Here is a 20,669-nt window from a genome sequence, read left to right on the forward strand (position 1 = left end):
TGAGAATGTTTAACCATAATATAGTTGGTTTCTCTTTCAAAAACAAGAAGACGAAAAACTTGCAAAGTATACTAAGAAGTACATATTCTATTTGGTTTTTAAACAAAAATGACTCAGCATATCAAAAGGTATAATTAAATAGGAAAAATCTCAGCTTACGTGACACTGTCACCATATTAAAGGAGACTCCTTCTTGGCTTTAATTTGGCTCCCAAATTTGAATGCAACGGTGACTTGGCAATAACAATTAACAGGAAACAATGTAACCAGAGCTTGGCACTAATGAAAATAGTTTTATGGAAATAGAAACAAACTCGAGCAAGAAGGATAATGGTTCAACTGTGGTCTACGATACACAACAAGGATGCATAAATAAGCTTAAGCCGACCTTACGGCTACCCAGCAGTTACAAAAAAGATTATGCTCGACTCTTTATGTCATTGGCTAGAAGAAATAAAGAGGAGGGAAAATTTAAAAGAAAGGAAGATGAAGAGATTCATTAAAGTAATTATATCATTTATATTATCTTATCATCTTGATTAAGTTTATACGTGCAAATTTGCAAGGTGGCATCATTGGATTAATGATTTTAATGTAAGGGTGCCACCTTGTAATTGTTTATCTATGATCTTAATTGAGGTAATAAAATAATATTAAGTGATATTATTATTTGATAAATTTATTAAAGGTAAGAACTTTGTTTATTTTTAATATTTTTATTATTTTTACTTGTAGCTCATGCGGTTCCACCAAGAAATATATTGTCAAGTCTTAATAACCTTGTCAGGGCGGTTTGTAAGGCAAACTTGTCACTTCTGATGACTGAACTATATGACCATCCCCTTCTGATGACCTCGTTTCATAATGCTTCCCCTCTCTCTCTGGTCTTCATCCTGCAACCTTTAAAACAACATTCTCACCAAAACATCAATTCAAGATTCATAATTTGTTAAATAAAATCATCAAGTGATCGTTAGGAAATTCCATTATAATAACTAACTCATTTATCATAAATGTACAACGGCTAAAATTAATTGACTCCATTTCACATGAACACAACGACTAGATTTTAACTTACTCAATTTCATATGATAATTAGATCGATGCAACGACTAAAATTAATTGCTTCAATTTCACATGAACATGGAGAAATAAACAACAACTATAACTACTATGATATAACAATGACTATAATGAACTAACTCAATTTCACATGAACATGTAAAGTTAATCTGGTTCAATGACTATATTTAGTTTAAAAATTTTAGGGCAAAAATTGGGATGTAACACTAATTATCACAATGAATAATAGTAGGATTCATGGGTTGACCAAATAATCCCACAAGTAACTTTCTAAGTCAAATTGCCTCCCGAGAGGCCATTTTTGCAGTAATGTATTCAACTTCCATGGAACTCTGTGCTACTGATACTTGCTTTCTGCATATCCAAGATATCATCACTGAGCTTAAACTGAAAAAACATCTTGAAGTGTTTTTCCTATCAGCAACACTTCTAGCCCAATCTGAGTCTATGTACCCATGTAGGTCCAAGTCAACTTTCTCATACTTGAGCCCAAGGTGAAGAGTGCCTTGTAAGTATCTCATGATGTATTTGACTGTAACTAGGTGAATCTCCTTTAGCTCACACATAAACTGGCTTAAAGCATAACAACATAGCAAATATTAGGTCTTGTATTTACCAAGTCCATAGGAGATCCAATCATCTGTCTGTAAAGAGTAGAATCTATGGAGGGCGATTTTGTTGCTCCTTCCTCAAGTTTATGTAGATTAGTATCCATTGGAGAAGACATAGGCTTGCAGTTCCACATTCTAAATCTCTTCAAGATGTTTAATGTATACTTTCCTTGATTAAGTATGATGTTGCAAGAATTCTACCATACTTCTAGTCCTAGGAAGTAATGAAGGAATCCTAAATCTTTCATTTCAAATTCTCTGTTTAGATCTTTCTTGCATTGATGTATAAGATCATCATCACTTGTAATTAGTAAATCATCAACATATAGTATCAAAATTATCATATCATCTTTATACTTTTTATAATATAGATTTGGATCAGTTTCATTCTTGGAGAATCCTAAACTGGAGAGATACTTATCAATTCTTTCATAAAATGCCCTTGGAGTCTGTTTAAGTCCATAAAGAGCTTTTTTGATCTTGTAAACAAAGACTTTAGGCTTATGAGTTTCAAATCCTTCAAGTTGTTCCAAATATACCTCTTATGTAATCTTTCCATTTAGAAATATTATTTTTACATCCATCTATTGTACTTTCCATCCCTTCGATGCTACAATAGCTAGGACTAATATTACAAAGGTGTATCTGGCAATTGGAGCAAAGGTTTCTTCATAATCAATTCCCTCTTTTTGAGAGAATCCCCTAGCTACAAATCTGACTATATATTTTCAATGCTACCATCAACAACATGCTTGATTTTAAATATCCATTTACAAGAAACAACAGATTTTCCTTCAGGCCTTGGAACAATTTCTCAAACATCATTCTTAATAATGGATTGGTATTCTTTTGTCATAGCATCCTTTTGAGCTGTATGTTTCATAGCATTTGAAACATTGGTTCGTTCTGATTTAAATAAATCACTCATGTTTGCTACATAACTAGAAATTTTTTGGGTCTTTTTCTTTCCCTAAAAGTTCTAGATGGTGCAACGAAGTCTTATGCTTCCTTTACAATCTTAATAGCCCAAAGTGGTCTTTTCTTTGGATTTTGAGTTTCCTCAAGATTAAGATTTTGAATTTCATCTTCAATTTTTTCAACTTTCTCCCTCTAAAACTAAAATTCATGATTTTCTTCGGAACTAGGTAAGGGAGAGGGATCTTCAAAACTTAGGGCTCTTTTGAATGTTAAATCTTCTTCAAATATTACATCCCTACTAAGTTCAATGTTTTTCTAACTAGGTATGAAAACCCTAGATGCTTTAGATGTTTCACTATACTTGATAAAAATACCTTTCCTCCCGGAGGGTTCTAACTTAGTTCTTTTTTCTTTTTGGAACATGTATATATACTGAGCACCCAAATATCCTAAGATGACTTATATTAGGTTTAACCTTAGTAAAGACTTCTTCAAAAGTTTTATTTCTAAGGTGAGAGTGAGGACTTCTGTTTTGAATATAGACAACAATACAAGAGGCTTTTTTCCAAAGATAATATTCTAAATTTTGATCAAATATCATAACTCTTGCTGCTTCTATAATTGTTCTATTCTTCCTTTATGCTACCCCATTTGTTGTGGGTTATAATAAGGAACAATATACTCCCTCTTAATTCCCACTTCTTTAAAAAACTCTTTAAACAAATCTGAAGTATACTCCCCTCCATAATCAGTCCTAAGAGTTTTAATTTTGTGGCCTGATAAGTTTTTAGTTAAGGTTTTGAATTCTTTAAATCTCTTAAGAATTTATTTTGTTTCTTTACATTTTAAGAAGTAAATCCAAGTTTTCCTAGAGAAGTCATCTATAAAAAGTATGTAGTACTAGAATCCTCCAAGAGAAGGAACATACATAGGTCTACATAAATATGAGTGGACTAATTCTAAAACATTGTTAGTTTTTCTAGTGCTATCATGAAATGGACTTTTGGTGTTCTTACCCAGAGCACATCTTTTGCATATGCTTGAATGATCTTTATTCAATTTAGGTAAACCAGTAACCATATTCTCCATAGTCAATAAGGTTTTGAAATTTAGATGTCCTAACCTTCTATGCCATATTTCGTTTATATTAGTAGCTTCATGAATTAAGGCTTGAATAGATTGACTAAGTTTTTTATTTAATTCATACAAGTATCCCTTTCTTTGACCAATCAACTTTGATTTCTTAAATGAAGAGTTCTTAGACTAGATCATTACTTTACTATCTATGAATGCAGCATTATGTCCATCATTTTCAAGTGTTGTAACAGAGATTAGATTCCTTTTTATTCCTAGTACATAGAGTGCTCCTTTGAGATGTAGAGAACTACCCAACTTCAGTTTCAAGGTGCAATTCCCAATTCCTTTGACTGAATGAGAGGAATTATCACCAATGGTAACTTTTCCATCAACTTCTTCTGATATAGAGTCTAGTGCTTCTTTGTATCATGTTCTGTGTCGAGATGATCCACTATCAATTACCCATTCTTTGCTTGATACTTCATTTGATAGTGCAGAATACAATACACCATTCTCAAGATCACAATTTTCTTCTTTCCTAGTAATGTTTGTACAGTTCACTTGTTGCTTTGTATTCTCAGAGCAATTAGATCTATAGTGTCCAAATTTTTCACATTTGAAGCATTTTAGTTTGGATAGATCTTTCTTAGGTTTGTCATTTCTTTGATTACCCTTCTTCTTTAAGTGTTTCTTCTTACCTTTATAGGAGTTTGTGTTGAGAACATGAAGTTTTTCATCTTCAATTTTAAATTTTCCTCCTTTCTTAAGTTTCCTAGATTCTTCTTGTAGGCAATCTCCTTTAAGCCTATTAAAGTTTGGAAGATTGTCTCTAGCACTTACTCCTTGTGAATCTAGTAACCCATCTATAGCCATAAGTGTTAGTTCCTTGTCTTTAATTATGGTCCCTATACTTGCAAGTTCATCTCTTAAACTAGCCACCCTTAGGAAGTAAGAGTTCATAGATTCTCCCTTCTTTATTTGTATATGATTTAGTTGTCTTTTTAGTGCAAGGGTTCTAGTCGCATTGTTAACCTCATATGCATTTAATAATGCATTCATCATATGAAATGTTGTTTGATGTTTCATTAGCATAGCTACTATTTCATTTTTCACTCCATCTAATATGATTTGCATGGCTTTCCTATTTCCTTTACTCCAGATTGTTTCATCAAGTTGCTTGGATGCTTTATCAACAAATTGTTTCACATCATTGTCTTCAAGAATCATCATAATTTTGAATTTCCAAGCAACAAAATATTCTTTCCCATCAAACCTGTCCTCGGGTCTAATTGTGCTCGCCATTGAAGATAGAAGGATGTTGCGAGATATTTAAAGTTTGATCGTTTAATTTGCAAAGCCTAGGTTCGACTACCAGAGCTCTGATACCATGTAAAGTTTTTGAAAATTCTTCTATAAATCATACTAAGATAATACCTTTATAGTGTTGAAGATGGTCTTCAATGTACAGACTTGTATATGAATTTTAATCAATAGTATAATTACTATTCTGAAGTGTTCTTATCTCTGCAATAAATCGTACACGACAACAATGCAGAGGAGCAAACTTAATTGTATCTTGTGTGTCCTCTAACCTCATCCTTGCCTCATCTATATATTGCACTCAAGAGGCATGTCCTTAGAAAGGACATGTCTCCTCCCAAGTCGGCCAATATAACCTAATAAATATCTTTTCCAAGATTGGCATTCTTAAAGGAAATATATTAGTTAGTAAAGATACTAACACACACTATGCATAAACACATTATAATATCTTCCACAATTAGACAGCAATTAGGTTAGATAAAATAAGAGGCCAGTTCCTTTATGCTTCATTAGAAATGTATGATCTATACAATTATATTAGTATAAGATCGAAGTTACAGAATTAACATTACTATTGTTCTTAAACCTGAATATGAAGAACAAGAATGCTTTTTCTCTCCTAAGTTATCCCCAATTGTGAATTACACAACTTATTTAAGCAAAGCAAAAATTGAAGCCATTATAATACATTTATGATGCCTGAGAAATAACTTTCTAAGATTTATGTTATTGTATTTATACAGCTGAAAGCATGTCAGTTTGGTAAAATAAATATTAAGAGATAGGAAAAGAATATAAACTATATAATACATATGATTAATAATTACAAATGGGAAGTACAAGTGGGAAAAGCCAACTATTTTTTGCAATGAAAAAGTCACATCCATAAAGTTTGGCTGAAATTTTGAAATTTGCGAATTCTCTGTGCTTAAATTCATTACTAGAATGGAAGGAACAAGTACTAACTCATAATGAGTTTTGAATATCATTAGTTTTCATAAAATTCTCCAAAAAGATCAATCCAAGCTCCCATTACAAACTTCCCTAAGAGATGATCAATTGAAGCTTCCATTATATTATATTTACATAATGTAAAAGATGATTAGATATAATATTATAGTTATGTATTTAACCTGAGTTGTGGTAAAGTGTATAAATTGTTATTTTTAAAAAATTATTATTCTCATCAATTTCTTACTTATAAAGATTACTCAGTTTATACATCATGTGCAAATAACCAAGATAAATCATAGTCAATAGATCTAGTACGTTGATTAAATAAAATTTAAAACAATATTAACATTGTGATATTGCTATCAGGATTTAACTGTGTGATTTTTGAGTCAAACTCATTTACCCATTTTTCATGAGTAGTGATTCAACATGAATCCATCTCTCATGAGAATAAATGGAACACTTAGCACTCATTGGATCTAGGTGATGATGCTCACAAGGGTGAAGCACCGAGACTTCCCAAGAGGTCACCCATCCCAGTACTACTCCAGCCTAAGCACACTTAACTATGGAGTTTCCTCCATGGTTAAACCCAAAGCTTGCAACCCCATTTCCAAAACCTTCACCCATTGTTGTGCCTTATGAAACACTCATTAGAAAGCCCCTTAAGCTCATCAATTGATAAATAGGAGAGAATTTCCATAGCAAGTCAAATTGTGATATTGCTATCAGGATTTAACTATGTGATTTTTGAGTCAAACTCATTGACCCATGTTTCATGAGTAGTGATTCAACATGAATCCATCTCTCATGAGAATAAATAGAACACTTAGCACTCATTGGATCTAGGTGATGTTCATAGGGGTGAAGCACAAGGACTTCCCGAGAGGTCACCCATCCAAGTACTACTCCAACCTGAGCACACTTAACTATGGAGTTTCCTCCACGGTTAAACCCAAAGCTTGCAACCCCATTTGCAAAACCTTCAGGATGGAGTCTTACTGGGATGGGTGAGCTCCTAGAAGCTTGGTGCTTCACCCCTGTAAGCAACACCTAGAAATGAGTGCTTAGTGTTCCATTTATTCTCATGAGAGATGAATTCATGCTAAATCACTACTCATGAAACATGGGTCAATGAGTTTGACTCAAAAATCACACAGTTAAATCCTAATAGTAATATCACAATTTGATTTGCTGTGGAAATTATCTTCTACTTATCAATTGATGAGCTTAAGGGGCTTTCTAATGAATGGTTCATAACTCACAACACTTGGTGAAGGTTTTGCAAATGAGGTTGCAAGCTTTTGGTTTAACCATGGAGGAAACTCTATAATTAAGCACGCTCAGGCTGGAGTAGTACTAGGATGGGTGACCTCCCAAGAAGTCCTGATGCTTCACCCTTGTGAGCATCACCTAGATCCAATGAGTGTTAAGTGTTCCATTTATTCTCATGAGAGATGGATTCATGTTGAATCACTACTCATGAAACATGGGTCAATGAGTTTGACTCAAAAATCACACAATTAAATCTTGATAGCTATATCACAATTTGACTTGCTATGGAAATTATCTCCTGCTTATCAATTGATGAGCTTAAGGGGCTTTCTAATGAATGGTTCATAAGGCACAACACTTGGTGAAGGTTTTGCAAATGAGGTTGCAAGCTTTGGGTTTAACCATGAAGGAAACTCCGTAGTTAAGCACACTCAGGCTGGAGTAGTACTGGGATGGGTGACCTTCCGGGAAGTTTCGGTGCTTCACCCCTATGAGCATCACCTAGATTCAATGAGTGCTAAGTGTTCCATTTAGTCTCATGACAGATGGATTCATGTTGAATTACTACTCATGAAACATGGGTCAATGAGTTTGACTCAGAAATCACATAATTAAATCCTGATAGCAATATCACAATTTGACTTCTTGTGGAAATTATCTCCTACTTATCAATATTAACATTGATTAAGAGATAAACCTAATAATATGTAAAATGATAATTTATTATAAATCAAAATATTACCAAGATTATTATTATTTATTATTTAAATTATTATTTTCTTAAATATTTTATTTTTATTTTGTGTCTTTGAATTTACATTAGAATTTTACTTATTCAAATCTATTTTATAAATTTATAATTAAAGAATGGAAGTAGTGCAATTTATAATAGTTTTGTTATATTAAAGAGGACTTTTATCTTAATTAATCTCGTACTTATTAAATGTCCTATTTATTAAATTTTAGTATATTTGAAAAAAACTTACTATTTAAATAAACAATGAAAGATTGAAAAAAAATCAAATAGATAAAGAGAGAGGGTATCTAGAAATAGTAAAGATAAATATTTTTGGAAGAGGCATTAGGGTAAGGAGGGAGGCAATATGTGGGGTGTTGCTTTTTTCCATTTACTTGTTATTTGATTAATATAAATTTATAGTATCAAAACAATAAAAAAAATAATGCATTGTCTATTAAGATTTGCAGAGAACAATTGATATAAAAGATAATGAGAGGGAGAGAAATAGCAATAAAGATAGGGTTAAATGTGATATATAGAGAAAGATAGACATGGGGATATAAAGGGATACAAAGGGATCAATAGATAAAAGATAGATATAGAGAGGGATACAAAGAGATGGGCAAAGAATTATAGAGATCTAAGGATTTAAAGCTACAAGATAGATGAATGGATAGAGAGTAGTAGACATATTTAGATATGGAGGGGTGATGGGAGGAAGATAGATATAAAGATGACTATAGAGTGAGAAAAATAGGGGAAAACAGATAGAGACTAGAGATAAGTTGAGGCGTAAAGATAGAAAAAGACCTAGGAATATAAAAAGGGAGACATGGAGAGGGAGAGACAAACATGAAGATATAGAAGGAGATATAAATTGCAAAATAGATTGATAGAGAGATAAGATGATACAGGGCTTAAGCATCCATTTTCAAGGAAGACAAGGTCACATGAAGAAGAAAACTAATTATTAGAGGATCATTTGGAATATTCTTTAGGAAAATGGGGAGTCCTATGGTTTAGGGCAACAAATTTAAGAAGAAAAAAATGGCGGGGCTAGAATTTTCTACATGTTAAAATAAGTATAGATGTTTAGGAAGAGAGAGAGGGAGAGGGAGAGAGGAATTGATAGAAAGAGGGTGACATGTTTAAATATACAGGGGGATAGAGTAGTGTAAAATTTGTAAGGAAGATAAAGGGAGAGCAAAAGAGGGGAACACACAAATAAAAATATTTAAAGAGGTAGAGTGGACGAAGAAAAAAGAAGAGATATTTTCCATATGAAATAAGGCAAGATAAATATGTCAATCAAGTGTCCCATCTTCCTAAGAGACCTTGGATAAATAAAAAATATTAAATATCATTATAATCCACTTTACATCTTGGTCTTCTAGATAACTAATTTGTCCAATGAAACAACCAAGCCAACCCACTATTTATGATTGAAAATAGATTAGTTTAGTTTTTATCACTTTGGTTCTTGACCTTTATACAAAATCATTTTAAATGTTTTTTAAAGGAGATGACCAAGTTTTGAATATTTGTAAAAATGTTTACAACACTTTCTCAACATTTTTAGAAATCCCCTGTGATACCCCATCCATATTAAGGATGAGAGGAAGAGACAGATAAAAGAACAAATACTTTGTTGACCTTCCATAACTATACAACGTACCCATTGCACATTAAGGTGCGATTGTTAGTAATAATAACTAGATAAAAGATGATGAGTCAAAAAAAAACTTCCTATCCATGGACCACCACAACAAAATCTATTTGCTTGAGCAGAATATATGCATTTAACAAAATGTACATGAACACACCGACATTGGTTGTACTTTCATATAGATCAGCAATAATAAATCAAAATATCACCGGGAGATACCCAACCAAATTTGTTATGAAAATTTGCAGCTGAAAGTCACTTTGCTAAAGCATTCTATGCCATCCTTTCTTTCCTTGGCAAATTTCTACAAGCAAGGCAAACAAAGCTTCACACATTTGAGGTGCATTTGGTTCAGACACATCAAATGTTGAGGATGGAATTGACATCCAAGCATGATCCAACTTCCTGTTTGGCTTAACTACTAGAGAACAAGGAACCTCGGCATCCTTCCTGGTAACCAAGCCGTCACTTTTCTCTCCATATCTTATGTCAAGGTATGATGCACATGCAGCCATGACTGTTGCAAGAGGAGCCATGATTGGTACCTTCACAGTTTGATTTGACATCAATGATGAACTTGGACCAGCAAATGATGGAAACTCAATATGCCTAATGTGTGATAATGTAGCCAAGGCTTGAGCATCAGTACTTGATTCTGTGTGGAATGAAATTACAGGAAGGTCTACAGGTAAAGCATATTGGGAAAGGAATTGTTTTCTTTTGGAATAAGTCAAATCCTCCAATGCATTCATGTCACCCTGCCCAACAAGAAATTGAAATATTAATTCAAGAAGCCATGCAAATACTGTCAACTGTAATTAGAACTAATAGAATTGAGTTCAAACTTACAGTTATAATTTCTATGTAAACTGACATCAATATTAATCCTTTTTCATTTCTCCTACTTTCTTTGAATTCAAGAAATGATGCTAAAAAGTGAGAAGATTGAGCAGTTGCAGAAGCCTATCATAAAGTATCCCAATAGTTAATATGCTATTGAAATGTAATTTGTTTTGGGCATGTATTGAATTTAAAATAACAATACTTAAAGGTGAAGTATCATTACAAGTCTTTAAAAAAAATGTCTTACTGGTGAAAAAAAAAATCAATTTAAAACAGTTTAAGCGACTTGGAAACCAAGCAATTACTTGTTATTTATTTTAAAAAAGAAACCACTTCTTTAGTATTTTACCATGGAGTAGTAAACAACATTTCCTTTAAAATCTTCTCTTTGAAGCATAAACCTGTATATCAAAATTGTGGAATCATTCCTTGTTTGACTGGTGAAAGGTATAAAAGAGGAAGGTGAGAAAATAAATTTAGTCTTCAGATTAGAGGGCTTCCAAAGACCATCATTGTTTGGCTTTATGTAACGTCCCCAATTTCAAGAATATTTTTTAATAATAATAGAGTTAATTCATGGTTAAACAATAGAATAAATTAATATATATCTATATATTTATTTATTATATGTTTAATAAAAGAGAATCTAATAATTATTTAGTAAATCAAAATATTAATAAACTATAATATAGTTTATTAACTATGTAATGGAAAAGAATAATTTCACTAATATACAACTGTACGACTGCCAGGGTGATGTGGTTACTCCACTGGAAGCCGTACTTGCAGAGACTCCTCATGATTGCTGCATGTCCTTCATTGCTTTCTGCTCTGCTTTTTGTGGCCTTGTTTTGTTATCTTTTGGTTGTGAATCTGGTTCTGGGCATTCATTTTTTTAACTTTGTATGCTGAGTATGTCTTTGATATAATGTCTCCGGAGCCGGGTGCACTCGCGCAGGAGGTGGCCTCACAAAACAATGATGGCCTCGATAATATGGATATTGATAAAGTTGGCAAACCTAGTGTTAATATGGAAGACAGGTTTGAGGAAATTAGAAAGGCAGAGAGTAAACCCTCATATAAATCGGTGGTAGTCGAACAGTCTCGGCCTGAGTGTCCTCCTTCAGCTGCCTTTAATGGATCATTTTGCAGGAAAAGTGATGGTGGAAGACCCATGGCCAATGGAGATAGATTGGGTGGAGACCCAACCGATAAAGGAAGCGCAGACGGAGATGGTGAAGTTGGTAAGTCTCCTCCCTCTAAAACTCTCTCTTTCTCCTAACGAAGATATGGTAAAAGTCATTCAGAAAGAACAATCTCGATTAAGAGATATTGCTATCTTTTTTATATGTGTTGATAAGAATTCGCTTCCTTCTCGTAAATTTTTTGATGATTGGATAGCGAATATTTGGGGAAGGAAATTAGGGATCCATATTGTTAGTGAAATAGGATCTATAACTTGCAATAGCACTTGTAGATATTTATGTGTTTTCCAAGTTACTATGTGAATGAATATATATGTGAAACAAAGAGGTATGTCTCTTTAACATATTAACTTACATTAGTTATAACACAAGTAATATATCCTTAACATATTATAATGGTTATATAATAAGATATACATAATATAATTTATCTGATAGAATTATAACATTAACACTCCCTCTTAATGAAGAAGGATAAAACACATAGATATTACACCATAGGTAATATTTCAAAAATAATACATATAGGAAATCTTTGATAAAAAGATTTCTAGTATATGATATCAAGTATTGGCCTATCAGAATATCAAGGCAAGATATTCGCCAAGTACCGAAAATATATCTATACAAGCAACTTGTAGATAATCAAATTAATGATATCAAACGCCTAGTTGTTGATTTATAAGATAAAGCCTTTACATGAAACAATTTCACAAAATGAATCATGCTACAAGTTATTGTAAGGATGTCACTTTACAACAATTTCTCCTATACAAGTGATAATCATTTAGAAGTCGTCACTTCTTCATGATGTACACAGGGGACAGGCTCATACATGAATGACATCAAAAGTTCACATGAACTCTCCACGAATACTGTCATGTGGTGTTGTCACAACATTCACCATAAACATATCAGAGAATAAGCTTTCTCCCTCTTAGTTTGATATCAAATTTTCTGACCTCTTAGCACAAGGTTCTCTCCAATGAAGTGTCAGACTTCCTCTGAATCTGTTATCATCCTTCTAACCTCTTGGAAGCAAGTCATGTAATGCTTCCCTAATTCAATGGGTACCCTGATAGCATAAAACCTTCCAGCCTTCATACATGAGATTTTATCCCATGAATCATAGTCCTTTAGCTGTTATAGTTTCTGACTAGTGTTGAATCCACCAACAAGGTCTACTCCTTTTGAACCAATATCATCAAAAGTTTGATTGAAGATTTTTTTAATTTATTTTTTCTGCTCCCTCTCTTTCTCCAAGGTTGCCTCTAACGAACTATCAGACTCCCTCTCATAATTTCAATCATCAAAGATATTTGCTTCAAGAAACTCACGTTATCCAACCTAATCATCAAATAATTCATAAATCCTAAATCACAACTTCTTTGGAGCTAATATCATAAGATTGAGTTTGCACAATATTTGGTAGCATGCCTAATGTTCCAATCTTCTTTCTTGCAAAGGGCATCCTCAAAGACAAAGGAAAAATTAAGGCAAATGACTCTTTATATCGCATATAGAAGTACAAATAAGAGAGAGACTACAATGAGTAGATACGTGTAATACTGAAGGATAATAAATACATATCTACGCATCCTTGATATGTGAAGGTCCATATCTGAAAATGTCTTCTTAGATCCTCTTTTGAATCAGCTCCTCACTAAGGATGGTTCAAGTGGGAATGAAACCTTGTTTATTATATTTCCCCCTACAATGTAAAATTCTCACTCTTATGCCATTGAACAATTTAAAAGATTCTTTCTCCTCAAGAGATGTCTTGACTTAGTCCTCAAGGACACAATAATGATGCCTTACAGTGAGGATTATCTCAACAACTATTAACAGGACCTTCTTCCATGGTCTTTTCTTCATCAAATTTCTCCCACTCCTTTGTTGAAGGTTGATTGAAGTGTGAGGTCTCCCTCTTAATATCAATCTCCCTTTTCATTTTAGCGATAACCATGTGTAGTGTCTTATAAGGGAAATTACATACATTTATTAATTAATTGCCATTCACAATGACAATTCAAATCTGTCACCTCCCTGGTGAAGTTGGACCCTAATCATACTTGGCACTGGTGATTTTTTTTGAACTGAAGGTAGTAAATTGAGAGTAGTGCAGTGGATTGAGTCTGATTTGGACAAAATACATGCACCAGTATTTCCATAAACATGGTTGGAGAACGAGCAACACATTGAATGAAGACTTCTACTATTGCATATATCATACTAGAAGGCATCCTCTAAGGCAGTGACCACATTTACACCAACGGGTCATGCTATATTGATTTGATTGGTGAGATTCAAGGTTGGAATACCTGGATGACTTTGAGCCCACAGCAGTAATACATTCCCAGTAATCCCACATCAATTTGACAAACCTCTACAAAGCAAGATTGATTCAGTGGCTCTATTAATATCGATTCCACACGATATTTTTATGCTTGCCTTGGTCAGCTTGATTAATTCAGAATATAACAAGATTTGGAACTTCAAAACAGTGCCATCACAATTGCATCGTATACAGGACCCGGAGTATAGAGCATCAACATAAGAGCATGAGTCTGTTCGCAGCCATCACATCTTACATCACAGAAACAACAGTTCATTGAATGCCCATTGACAATAGTAGCATATTCTTATTAAATGAACAGCATAACAGTTTCAGTGATATCCTCAAGTATCAGATGAGATCATATTAGTACTAGTCATTGTCTTGTATCTGCACGTTCCACCATAGATACTAATCATTGGAAGAACAATTGCATTGTATCTCCATTCCGATAACAAAAAACTCTCTGATTTTGCCTCTTAAGTAATGTTACATCTGCCATTTTGTCAATTTTCATATTTGGGACATTACAGGAAGACCAGTTTTGTGGTTTGAATGTGAAGTTGTCTAGGACACTGTATGGTGCAGGATTACAAAATCATACATTTATCTCTAGGGGTTGACTCCAGAATTTGTGTCTGATTACATCATTGTTGTCTGTAGGCAGATTCATGTATGCTTTATATCTGCACTATTTTGCCTTTTTAATGTCCAATCTTCAATTATTTATCATGCAATTATAATTCCCAAAACCATTGTTCAATGACATCAAGACTGTTGATGAGAAGGGTTCACGTTGTCCATTCCCATTCACCACTCAAGTTACACCCAAATAGACATTAATCTTCTTTTAATCACTTCATTCCACGCACAAATCTACCTTTTGTCGATTTTCTTCTCCGTAGACAAAAAAATTTCAGTGTTGTTGGGTGGATATTTTGCAATCGACAGTTTTGGGTAAAAATTCAGTCGCAAAATAGGATGACCAGCCACAGCATGTGAGACAGAGTCTCTCCTACCTTAAAGGGAAGGCTCCCCTTTCTCACTGTTCCTTGGATCAACTCAAGGTAAGCAAGAAATTGAGAGATTTTTAAAGAGGGTGTTACTATTATCCTTTCTTCTTAACTTTCAAGAAAGGATCCACTTATTCGTAAGGCGAATAATGGGCAAGGTGAATCTCTAATTACACTTCTATCACGAGCTGGAAACAGTGATACCGATAAATTTTAACTAACTCAAAGGCTAGCCAAAACGTACCAGTTTGGCTCTAAGTCCTGTTGTACTTCTATGTGGTAAAATCTTTACAATTAGGGCACAAAGACTCCTAAAAGTAACAACAATCTAACTATTTTGCAAATTAAGACGAACACCCAAGCTACAGACAAAGCTAATAGCTATGGGTTTTCACAAATTGTTCTTGGTCAAAGCTCAGGATTCAATTGTTTCTTAACTCTTTTCTATCAATCACAAGATACAATATCTATGACAAAAGATAGTACGAATCAAAGGTAACTTGAATGAATTATAGACAAAGCTTACAATTCACACAAATAACAATCTCACTCAATCAAAGTTAAGTCTCAAATGCTCCTTTGTATTCACTTTCTCTCAAAATAGTGCTACACAAACAAAGTTTTGCTGGCACAATTTCTCCAGAGCTCTCTTGAATAAAGATAATGATGATTTTACAATGAGAAGGCACTCCTTTATATAGGCAAAGAAGTTGAGAAAAAGGGGGAGGAGAAAGTGGGAACAACTCAACCGACTTTGACCAAGTCTAACTACAGAAACTAATGGATTACATGCAACTACACATGCAACTCGCATTACATCTTTTACATACATGCAATTCGCATTACATGCAATTACACTTTATCATGTAATGCATCTTAAACAACTATGAAATAGAAATTGCATAACAATCTTAAAGATTGCTTCTTAATGCCTTGAATTTCACAATGACGTCACACACTGTAGGAAGATCAGCAATCTCCATAGTCTTTGATATGGCTTCGATTCTCATTGCATTTTCATATGCTGATTGCATGACTTTGGAATTTGCTGTTGTAGTATCTAACAAGTGTTTTGTCAAAGATTTGTACAAAACGAACTTGTTCATTGTGTGTGAACCAAAATCTTCGAAATCTACATCAGCATCGATTCTGATTGTATATTCTAAATTCACTCTCTCTGCTGCCAAAAGATTACCAAGATTATCAGTAACATGGCATCCCAATTGCTCCAAATCACAAGTAAGGCTTGTTTCAACTCCTTGACAATCTTCAAGAGCCACTTCCAATTTTGTGATCAACTTTATTAAGGTCTCTTCCTTGTAACCAATGAGCCCTTGAAATCTGAAAAACATTTCACATGATGGAAGAACGTCACATGAGACCATAGCATTTAGATCAAATTTTATTATTTCATCCCAATCCTCAAGGATTTCCTTCAGGTTATCTGCTTCCTGAGTCAAAGAAGAAATTAAGCTTAGTTCCATTTTGTTCATCTCTTTGATACGCTTTAGAACTGCAAGTGTCTCTGTGATAGCTCGAAGTCCTTGAACAATGATTTCTTGTATCAAGGACTTAGCAGCTTCAATCAACCTTCTCTCTTTAGATGTTTGTGATGCAACAACAACATTCTGAGAAGATTGCTTCTAGATGACCTCATTCAAAGGAGCTATTTCCTGTTTCAATTGATTCTTCTTTTCCCAAAGCTCATGACTGCTTTTTGATACATTTGCCAATGCATCAGGAGCATCTTGTAAAGAATTCAAACGAGATTGCTTTCCAACTTCAATCTTAGTAAATTTATAATCAGAGCTAGTGAGTTCTTCAATAGGTTTATCTACTAAGGGCTCAGCAACATCAACATACTTAGTTTTGTCAGAATCAACCAAAATTCTAGAAACAATCTTGTCCTTCAGAGATTTGGATTTAGTCTTCTTCACAGGAAGATTGTCAGAAGGAAAAACCACCTTCCTTCTCTTTGTTGTTATTCTACTCAACCATGCAGGTAGGCTGAAACTTTCATCTGTAAAAGCAAGCACAGTGGAGACCATTGGCATTGATCCAGATTGTATATCTGTAGTGACTGAACAAGATTCAGTTTGCACTGCTGTAGGCATAGGAACATGTTGTGAAGATTCTGTCATGAAAAGTTCAAATCCTGTCAAAGATGTATCAAGTTAGGAAACTTGACCACTAGTAAGAGTCGGAAAATCTTCAAGCACATTTGCTAAATGTTCAAATTGATCATGTGCAGGAACACGAGGAGCAGGAGATGAAATTGGCAGAGCCATGGTGTTAACCTCCGAGACTGGAATGGAGTCACTGAAAACAGTAGAAAACAAATCTACATCATCATCAACCTCATGCAAAACGGGCTCTCCATGTGGAGAAGACGTGCAAGCTTGTGCAGGCTTGGGAGGAGATATGATTCTAATTTCTCCTTCATTTGAATCTTCTTTCTCGGATTCTGTTTCCAATTCTTCTTCTGATTCTGTCATTGATTCTTGAATTGGTTTAGGAACTTGAGATGATTTAGTTCCTTTTCCGCCCTTTAATTTGAATTTGAGAGTATTCTTGACATTTGAAGATGAAGCACCATCTTTCCCTGTAATTTCTAGTTGTGACTTCCTGCCAAGAGGACCAAAGCTTCCACAATCCAGACCCATTTTTGGATTTACTCTTTTTAGGCCTTTATTTTTCAACCACTTGTTAGTGTTTGCTAAGATGGATTGAAACCTGTCCATAATAGATGTACCTTCTTTTTGTTGCCATTGAATAGGAAAAGGACACATTTTATCAAAACTGGCTTAATGAAATTCCGGATCAAGGATGTCGCCGTCATCTTCAACTTGGAAATCTAGAGGGATTTCCAACATATTAAGATCGATTATTTGTTGCAAGGTTAACCTGCAATAATCCATCTTCATAATATCAAGCTCTGTTCTCATGTCAATCCAAATATCTTCAATGCGATGAACATGAGTATAAGCCCTCTTTATTTGAGAGTTCATCTCTCGATAATCAAAGTCAAATCTAGCCTTGAACCTCTTCAATGTAATCAATTGCAACTCTGCTTCCATATTTTTTACTTTGGGCACCGAAACAATTGAATAATTGCCAATAGATAAAGGCCTAGCTGAGGTGATGCCAAATCCGGGCCTATGTGACGCATGCTGATCATTCTGCACGTCCATGAGTTGTCTTGCTAACTCCATTAGAATAATTCGATCTGTAGCATACCTAGGTAAGGTATACGACTCTCCTTTGAAATATCCAACTCTCAAGTATGTGAAAGTGAGAAATTGAAAAAAAATGCAGCCGTATTGGTTTACCTTTTCCCATGCTGCATCAAATACTCTTTTGATACACAACTGTTTGTCGAATAGACACCTATAATGTCCAACGAAGGCATCTTGGACTCTTCTGTAATGGTATTTACTATTAGCCAAAGCGATTTAATCATAGTATTCCCAAACAGGTACTTGAAGACGATCACCTTTGGTGGAAAGCCCCGAAAAAGATCCCATGGTAGTAGCAATGTAAACTAGATATGAATTCATGTAAAAACTTACTGATGTTCCTACATTGCATATCTGCTGACAGATCGTAGTACTGATAAGCTCTCCCCAAAAGATGTGTTCTTTGTTCTCTATGATTTGTACATCCATGGCTCAAAATTGGAAAAATCCTTCAGTCCTGCTGAGAAGGATGATGAGATCCTTGTATTCCTATTTAAAATTGGACCGATGAAAAGGCTTTGGCCACTTGGAAAAATTACTTCTTTTGTTGTCTAACCTGTAAAGGTTGACATACTTTTGATAACTGTCCTTTTGCTCATTCCAACAGGCCAATGATGATCCTTTAGTCAAATCAGCACATTCTAATTTACGAGGAACTTTGAAGACTTGTTCAATCACTTTAGGATCAAGGCTAATACTAACCTTGTCGTCAGCGTCTTTGATATTCCTTGTCTTAGGAGTGAATCGATGAGTGCATCCGTAAACAAAATCAGGTTCTATGGCCGCCATGGGAAATGTAGAAACCAAATGAATGTTGCTTCTTTTAATGCGTTTCATCTCATGCGTAGCTGGAGCTTCAATCCTTTGTAGAAAATCGGCTACATCTACGTGACCAATCTTGGTGTCTAGTATGTTATCCAGAACAGACGTAACTGAAGAAGGAACTGCATGAGCCAATTCTTTGTCATATTAGTATTTCATCTTGCCCTTGAATTTAGATGGCGAGGACATTTCTTGTGCTTGTACTGCAACACAAAAATCCCAAAACACAAATACATCATCAGAAGGAATCTCCATGCAAGTGAATTCTGGAGCAACAGTGAAGTTTCGAAAAGGAGTGACTTTCGAAGAGAAAGTGTATGCATATGCAACGGAATGTGAAATGAAATGAAATGAAAGTATGAATATGGAAAATGGAATGAAAATGCGCAAAGGTGAAATGCATGGGAATGCGTGCAAAGTGAAAGTTGCTGATTTCGAAAGTGACTTAAATGTTTTCAAAGCTTTATTGAATGAAACATGCATATATGTAAATGCAATATGTAACGGAAGGTGAAAAAATAAAATGAGGTGTAAGTGTGAATTCGTATATTTTACATGTATATGCGGATGCAGATGGAGGGTAACATGTAAAATATGTTATGAGGTGGAAACATGTATGGAAACATGCATTTATTCATGTAAGTGCGAATACGTATATGAAGATGGAAATGAAACAATGGAGGTGAGATAATGAATTATAAAGTCACTTTTGGGGGAAGAAAGAAGTCAAAATTCATGGAAAGCGAAAATAACATCTTTTTTGTCTTTTCAAAATATGACTTTTGATCAAAATCAGACCTTTTGGATGCAATTACACGTAAGGCATTTCGTGTAATCGTGTCGTGTGAATGGAAGTGAAAAATGAGATGGATGAAAATGAAAACGAAAAATGGGATTACATGTATGTGCGGATGGCGAATGAGATGATAAACATATAATCGCATTTGTTGGATGAGATGTGAGATGTAATGACATGGAAATGGAATGTGAAAAAAATGAAATGATAATGCTTTCGCATGTAGTGAAGGAAAAACAAGTTTTTGGGAAAAAACTTGCAACTTCTCCAAAATGGAGAAAAACCGGCAACAAGCACCCAAAACCAAAACAAAAGAAAAACATACTTTTGAAAACAACTCAAAACATGCCAAGATGCAATGCACTCCAAAGATGAAATTCGAATTCGAAACTCGAGGAAGAACCAAAGACATCAAAATGAAAAAGAAATTCATATTTAAAGGAAAAATGCATATTCTAAGGCAAAGATTTTTACAAATGGCATCCATTCAACGATTTCATGCATAAAATGAGCAAGGATAAGCATGAATTAAAATGTAAGAAAGAAGAGGTCCACTTATATGATGAATATGTGCCAAAAATGAAGGAAAAGATGCTCTTTGTTTGAAATTTTCTTCAAAAATGATGAGAACTTTTCAAATCTCCAAAATCCGAATGATGAAGGGCAGCAAACAAGGAGATTATTATGCAAGATCCCAAAACGTGCCCTAAATTAGCTCCTCCTTGCCACGTTTTAAAGCTTGCATGTTCTTGAGCCGTTTTTGCCAAAACAAG

At 34.2% G+C, this 20,669-nt stretch overlaps 1 protein-coding gene across 4 annotated transcripts in view; it reads right to left on the reverse strand.

Moving 5' to 3' along the window:
- Positions 1 to 9,609: 9,609 nt before the first annotated feature.
- LOC149575060 (uncharacterized) overlaps positions 9,610 to 20,669 on the reverse strand; it is a 92,743-nt gene continuing 81,683 nt past the window's right edge. For all 4 annotated transcript variants that reach the window (XM_089814938.1, XM_089814941.1, XM_089814940.1 and 1 more), the window contains exon 7: positions 9,610 to 10,404. In XM_089814938.1, the coding sequence (XP_089671064.1) occupies positions 9,910 to 10,404 (495 nt within the window). In that variant the 3' untranslated portion in view covers positions 9,610 to 9,909. The remainder of the gene's footprint in view (positions 10,405 to 20,669) is intronic.

This window comes from Cupressus sempervirens, chromosome 2 (assembly GCF_028749045.1).
Source record: "Cupressus sempervirens isolate cs-2001-9-10 chromosome 2, ASM2874904v1, whole genome shotgun sequence".
NCBI classification, from domain to species: domain Eukaryota; kingdom Viridiplantae; phylum Streptophyta; class Pinopsida; order Cupressales; family Cupressaceae; genus Cupressus; species Cupressus sempervirens.